This window comes from Sarcophilus harrisii, chromosome 3 (assembly GCF_902635505.1).
Source record: "Sarcophilus harrisii chromosome 3, mSarHar1.11, whole genome shotgun sequence".
Taxonomy (NCBI): Eukaryota; Metazoa; Chordata; class Mammalia; order Dasyuromorphia; family Dasyuridae; genus Sarcophilus; species Sarcophilus harrisii.
The window spans coordinates 80777233-80784683 of NC_045428.1; the positions used below are offsets into that span (position 1 = coordinate 80777233).

Sequence of the window (7451 nt, forward strand, 5' to 3'; positions counted from 1 at the left end):
GAATCTATGGTCACCTCTATATCATGATAAAGCATCTTTTAATTTTATTCCATATCCTACCATAAAGTGAATAGGAAGCCACATTTATGAAATACTATTAAATAGGGTCAAGAAGCATTATATGGCATGGAGAACAGGAGCATGTTCTGAAAGTGACAAACTGGTTTTAAAGCTACTACTTCTGGCACACACTAGTTGTGCAATGATGGACAGGATCACTAACCCTCTCAGTGTTCCAGATAGAGTTTCAACACTAAGATTTCCCTATACTGATGAAATTCTAACCAAATTTAAAGTTTTAGGATTGCTTATGTTAAATATTAAATAAAAAACAAACTTAAAAATGAAAGATATTACCACTATAAATCATTTTCTAAAGCATTAAGATGGAAAATTTTAATTTCATCCTTTAAATTGTCCTAATTAAATAGAAAATGAAATTTTTTAATGACTCTTTTTTTTTTCTTAAATTACTATTAATTTTATTAGCTAGTGCTTATTTTTGTCAGAAAAACAAATTTCACACACTGGAAGTGTTATACATTTCCATTTTTGAATGACAACCCTATTAACAAATTAAAATTATACAAGAAAACCTACAAATTCACTGTATGCTATCAGAAAAAAAATGTTAACATATGCCTCTTCTAGTTTAATTCAAATGTTTAATGTTAGAAAAAAAGTATATGCTGGCTAAATTACTTATTTATCTACAAACCCAACAACATGATCTTATCAGGGACAGATGGTGTTTGCTTTGAAAAACCTTACATTTCAGTTTGGTTCAAACACACAAATTTAGATAGGACAATTTAGTTACGCTTGAGTCCACAGTACCCTTCCCATTTTATCCTTAAAGAAAAATCTTTGAGAAATAAAAATTTTAATGTCTTTAAGTATTTTAGAATGGGAATTCTCAAGTTTAAAAAAAAAAAATAACATGAGCATTTGATTAGCTTTGAGCTTCCCATCCACTTTATGGTGGGATATGGAAACTTTCCTTAAACTATTTTAACATAGAATTATTATATCCAAAAGCACACATGAAGGATATTTCTTCTGATTGATATGTGTTAAAATACAAAATTGTATTTTAAGATGATATCATTTTGCATTGAAGTTAATAATAAAATTTGAACCATAAGTTAATACATCCAGTGGTCTCTTCATCCCCAGTAATCTCCCTCTGACAGCAACAGCAAAGGATATATGGTTAAATAAATTCTTTGAACCTTAAAAGACTGTCAACCTAAGCATCCCTAACTTGCTCATGTTGTTTGAATCAGATTTGGATTTAATTCCCCCTAAAATTAATTGTGTGGTTACCAAAAATATTAAGTTAGCTTCTGGAAATGTCAAAGTCCACTAGGTAGGCTGCAGATTTAAGTAGCTGATGAACCAGTTTAACTACTTCAACATCATGGGAAGTTGATCTTCATTCTAAAAGCAATGAATTTCATAACATCTTTAACAATTAAGGACAATAGAAAACCAAATGTAAACATCTAATTCAGAACCTAAGTTCCTAGAACCGTGGCAACAGTATTCTAGTGAAGTAACATTAATTTGGCTGATACTATAATAACATTCATTTAAATCGATTATAGTGTGTAGAATGTTTAATGCATTTTCATATGCATTCTATCATTTGTTCTTTTTAACAACCCTGAGGGCAGGTATTATTATTGTCTGCATCTTATCATTTTTATATTACAAATGAGAAGCTAGTCTGATTTAATGCAAAGTCACACAACTATTAGGATGTACAATCAAACTTAAACATATAATCTGAGATGCCCAGTCAAGTATTTCCCCACCCTTCACCCCAACATCCTACACACATAATCCTGTTGGGCAGCTAGGTGAGAGAATATTATGAAGGTAAAATTATTAAGACTTGACAATTTATTGGTTATGAAAATTGAAGGACAGAGAGGGAAGTTTTTATTAAAGATGAGTTTTAAAAGAAATATAATGAGTTCCATTTGGGACATATTGAATTTGAAATATTTATGAGACATCCAAATGGAAATGTCCAATGAATAGTTGGAAATACAAGACTGAAATCTAAGAAAGATTAGAGTTTATTATTTAGAACTAAGCATTATCTGCAAAAAGCTGATAATCACTAGATGACAGAATCTGGATAAAGGACAGAATTCAATACAGAACCCTGAAAGATGCTCACACTTGTAAGCCACAAAAGGAAACTAAAATGGGAAGAGAAAGACAAGTCTAGAACCTTAAAACAGTATAATAAAAGGAAGGAGAAAATTTCCAGGAGGAAAAGGGAAGTAAAGAGAGGAAAGAGCGTACACTACACAATGTGTAGCCTTAATAAATATTCACAAAGGTTTGTTAAATGAATATCAATCATACAACTGTTCTCCTTTGCAGTGACTATTTCAATAGCTCTGTGATCTTATGTCAGAACCTCTTCCACTGAAATATTCTAATCCATCCAAATCTTATCCTGTGAGATCTTGGTCTATGTATTCCCATGAGATCATCTTAATAATGAAATATATTAAAATACTACTGTTCTCAAATAGAGTCTTTCAGGAGCACCAGATGATAATGTTTGGATACATCATCCCAAATATAGTCAGCCAGGAGTCATCGTAGCCAAAATTGAGAAGTAGGTAAAATTTATTTTGTGACCTCTAATCTTCCCTTTCAGTCCCTCTCTTCCTCCTTCTAGCACTACCTACTCTGATCCTAGGAATATAGTCTTTTTCACACTCAGAAAAGAAACAATTTCCAAGAAATTCTAAGTTGTAATTCTAAATGCAAGTGAATAAATTTTAAACAAAGCACTGTCCAAGACTGAAAAACCCCTCCAAGACCTAAAGGAATTTTTCTTTTATAATGAAATTGAAGGAAATATTTTTAGAAGACCAGTGGCAAATGTGAAAATTTTTTAGATAACATTATTTAGAAGTTGCACAACTATATAAATCAAGAATCAAGGCTTATAAAACATTCATTTCTAATTTTATCTCATCTATTTTCTAGAAATGATCATGAAGTTAGTTGCCATTGTTGTAAGGTTATTTATTTTCCTTCTCCTATTTAGAAAAATTATTAAATTTTTCATTTCCCTTAAACCTATTAATTCATAAAACTATTAATGCCACATGAGTTTAGTTCAAAACTACCTAGAACAGCATGTCATACACAATTATATACTTAATAAGTATTTGTTCAATAAAGAATCATCATTCATTATTTATCCCTATTCTTCTAAATACCTCAAGCATGCAACAACTAATCTTTCTTTATTTGCCATAGCAAGAAATGTTTCTTTTCTCTTTATAGGAAGGAGGTAGTGAATTTTTTCATTTGGATAAAATAGTTCCCAATTATATTTTCTACATAAAGCAAAAACTATTGATTTTTTAAAATTTTGAGATGTAAGTCTATTCTCAACTAATGAACTCAAGCAAAAGCATCCATTTTCAGTCTTACTCCAGAGTTCATAGAGCAAAGGGCAATAGCAGGAAATGGATCAACACTGAGCTCCAAAACAAACAAAAACTTTGTTAGGAATTTAAAATCTGTGATTCACTAGCCTAAAATGAAAACTATTAAGCCATTAGTTTTTTGGTTTTTTTTATGACAATATAAATACAATTTTCACTGCTTCTAGTGAATTTTCATCTGTAAAAGAGTGTATGGATAGCTGGGCAAGTATATAATGTATTTATATAAAAGCATAAAGTACCTTTGTACAAAAATATAGTAAAATATATAGTGTTAGGTTATATATATAGTGTTAATGTAAGTATTTCCCATGGCAAATGTTATTTATCTACTTATATCTTTAAAACTTTTCAATGAAAAATAGGTCTTATTAACCATTTGAGAAGTAAAGCAACTGAGATATAGATTAACGGACTTGAATTAGTCAAAAAGCTTAAGAGGAGCAGATCTGGCAGTGAAATTTAACTTATTTCAAATATTAAAATGAAGCTGGTTTTAAAAAACCATTAATTTCAAGCTACATTTTCAACAATATCGTGTGTTTTGATCCACTCAAACATAAATACAGAACAAAGACATTTTGTTTAAAAGATATTTTTAAAACCATAAGAAAATGCTTTTATTACTCAATTAATGAACTTCCTTATGACCTTAACCCAATCTGAAAGCTGGAAACTTCACTTTCTTTTAATAGACCTTAATGTCTTAACTATAATACTTAAGAGGCTGAATATTTAATTCAAACACTTCTATAGACTTACAGGGAACAGTCAAAACAAAAAGAAAAAAACAATTACTGTATAGATGTGTCCTACTTTATACAACATATTTCGGCCTCCTGAAATTATCTAAAGGTTATACTATAAAGTTCTATGTAAATAAAATCATATTTTATATGGATTGGGAGGTCATAATTTGGAAAAACTCCTTACTGATCTTGTCAAGGAAACAATGTAATCATAATAAAAGGCTAAATCCCCTAAATAAAGTGCCAGATTAATATAGTGATTCTCTATCCCAAATATGCACTAATGTTTCCCATAAATTCCCATAAATACATACATAGATTTAATTTGTGTTCTCTGCCACAAAACTGGTAAAAATCACAAAAATGTGGACCTGAATTTGAACCTAAACTCAAATCATTTACAACCTACATGACCTTGGGCAGGTCACTTAACTCCTATGGAACTCAGTTATCTCTCTTGTAGCATAAGGAAGCTGAATAGATGACCTCAAAACTCCCAGCTCTAGACTCAGACCCAGAGAACTTCTTATCATCAGACTAACCTTCCTTCAAGAACAGTAAACTCAGTTTCCAAGAATATTTTGTTTTGTGTCCTTTGCCAACCTCATAACATTTATGTTTTGATTTTTTAAAAATAACATCTCATCTCTGTACAATTGGGTTTTTTTTTTTTTTTTTTAAGAAACTGACATTTCAGAAACAAAAACATATGAGAAGGAAAAAAAGTTTTCGTGAATTTTGCAGCAGTCTCTATATCTAGCTATACACACATATATATTTATCCACCCTACTCCCCCGATGGAAGAAGGAAAAAAACAAATAAAAATGAAATAACTTTTTTTTTAAATCTCTGGGTTTACTTGAATGTTTAGAATCAGTTTGTAATGCTGAAGAATAATTAAAATTGTACAAACCAAAGAAATGGGGAAAAAAGTTGACTGCACTAAGAATTTTTTTAAACAATTGATCGTCACAATGAATAAACACTAATTTCCATGAACTATAGCAATGAGCAAGTCAATCACAAAATTCTACCACAAAATATTTTTACATTTATAAATAAAGTGAAAAGTAGTTACCTTGTTACAATAAAGCATCCAAAGTTCAAAAAGCCTCTCTCTGGATGCCATTCCTGCTTTATCTTGGCCACTTTACTTTTTTCCTCAAAAGATAGATTCAAAACCATCACATGTTCCTTTTATTTTCCAAGTTTCCCCAGCTTTAACACTGAGAAAAATCAGTAGAGGAAAAAAAATAACAAATCCAAACAAATGGGCTCTGTCTTCTGGTAAATCAACAAGTTTGATATTCACACCTACTCCAACATCTCTTCATCAATGTCACTCCAACTGAATAAATCTATAAAAGAAAAAAAAAAAAAATCCGAAAGGTTCCTTTAGAGAAAGAGGCTGTAATTTTTCTTTATTATCCTGATCTACTGAAAATCTGCAATAGGATGTTTGATGATTCACCTGTGAACACTAAACTTTTAAAATCCACTGATGAAATTCCATAGAACCTGGCTATTGCACAAAAACACCAGAAAATGTCCCAGACGACACAAAAATTTAAGGCGCCATAAAACCCAAGATAGAAATCTAGCAGCCTACTTAATTCTCCTACAAGAAGTCTTGGTGAATCTCTCTTACTGTTAATATCTTCTTCCTAAGATTCTCTGCAATTTATTCTGCACAGATCTAGTTTGTACATAGTTTGCAAGAGGTCTCTCTCTCCCGTTAGAATGTGAAGTCCGAGAGAGCAGGGACTGGTTTTGGGGAGGTTTTCCCCCACTTCTTTTTATCCAGGGAACAAACAGCACATAATTGACACTGAATAAATTGGCATCAAAGGCAGAGCTTAAGTCAAAAGCAAAAATTCTATTCCACACCCTTGACACCTCAATGATTAGAAAACATTAATATTTATATGAAAATCACCTAAGGGCATAAAATCCTCGAGTTTCCTAACCCACTTTTTTTTTTTTTTTAATTTTCTGGGACGTAGTTTGCGGTTGGGTTGGGTGGGGACAATTTACATAGTGGAACAATCCACCCCAGGGAGTGAAAGTGACTTTCTCCACCAGGTGCCTCCCGGCTTCGGAGCCCCCACCTGGCCCAGCGCAGGTGAATCTCCAGGGAAAACGTGGGATGTCTTTTTTTTTTTTTAAAGGGGGGGGGTGTTACGGAGGTGTCCTTAAATTTCATCCTCCCACCGGACCACTGCAAAAGTGGCTCAAACTTCAGGGCAGTCCCCAGGGGCTCGCTGAGCCGCCAGCTCCCGTGGACAAGGAACTCCCCCAAAGTGAGGGTGCCCCTCCCCCACGCCCCCTAGATTCTCCCCCCCCCTTCACCCCACGGTCCTCCCCCCGCCCCTCTCCCAGTCCTTCACAACACCCAGAGACCCGCCCCTGCTCCTCCTCCGCCCCGGCTCCCCATCTCGGCACTCACATTGTGGTCCGAGGGGCCAGCGCCGCCCCCCGAGTCTCCGAGACCTAGTCCCAACTGCTCCCACATACGCCGGCCGGCCAGCGGCCCAAAACCCCGAGTGTCAGCCCCAGCAGCAGCTCGGCAGGAGGGTGGGGGAGGCGGCAGAGGCGGAGGGAGGCGGGAGGCGGGGCCGCGGGGCGGGGCCGCGGGGCGGGGCGGGGCCGGGCGCGCAGCGGCCCCAGCTGGGTTGGAACCACCGGCGCGCTTCCCAGGGAAAGGTCTACCGCCACACAGAAGGACGCTTCCCGCGGCCGAGACCGCTCATTGGCTGCTTCCGCCGAGAGGGGGCGGGACCTATAGGGGGCGAGGTTGTGCATTCCACCGCAGCCGCATCCCTCCTCTAGTAGAGGTACGGGAACCTCTTCGGTTTTCCCCAGCGGAACTCGGGGGAGGGGGGAGGGGAAGAGGTCCAACGCGTTGATGTCATCGGCCAACCTCGGGGAAGACGGAAAAGAAGCGAGAGGGAACGCCGTTGACATCATTTCCGGGGCCTAGCTTAGCCAAGGGCAGGACCACCCCTTTCATTCCCCCATCAATTGGTTCCTTTCTAGAAAGGAGTTATTTTCCCTCCCCTCTGGACGCGAAATCGGAGTCGTGGGAAAAGAAGGACAATCTGGAGAACTCCCCTTGGCGCCCCGCCCCCTCGTAGGCGTGTCTCCGGTGCCGTCCATTACCCCGCCTCTCCCACCCAGAAGCCTCGCCTTAGCCCACACTGCCGCGTAGAGCTTTCCTCA

The 7451-nt window shown here is 36.4% G+C and overlaps 1 protein-coding gene across 5 annotated transcripts in view; it reads right to left on the minus strand.

The window, feature by feature from the left end:
- NBEAL1 (neurobeachin like 1) overlaps positions 1-6846 on the minus strand; it is a 188210-nt gene extending 181364 nt beyond the window's left edge. For 4 of the 5 annotated variants that reach the window (XM_031958300.1, XM_031958299.1, XM_031958298.1 and 1 more), the window contains exons 1-2: positions 6679-6846; positions 5311-5590 (exon numbers count right to left, since the gene is read on the minus strand). In XM_031958300.1, coding sequence (XP_031814160.1) covers positions 5311-5361 — 51 coding nt within the window. In that variant the 5' untranslated portion in view covers positions 5362-5590; positions 6679-6846. Of the gene's footprint in view, positions 1-5310; positions 5591-6678 lie in introns of those variants that run through there. The other variant, XM_031958302.1, reaches the window with a different exon arrangement.
- Between the last annotated feature and the right edge of the window lie 605 nt (positions 6847-7451).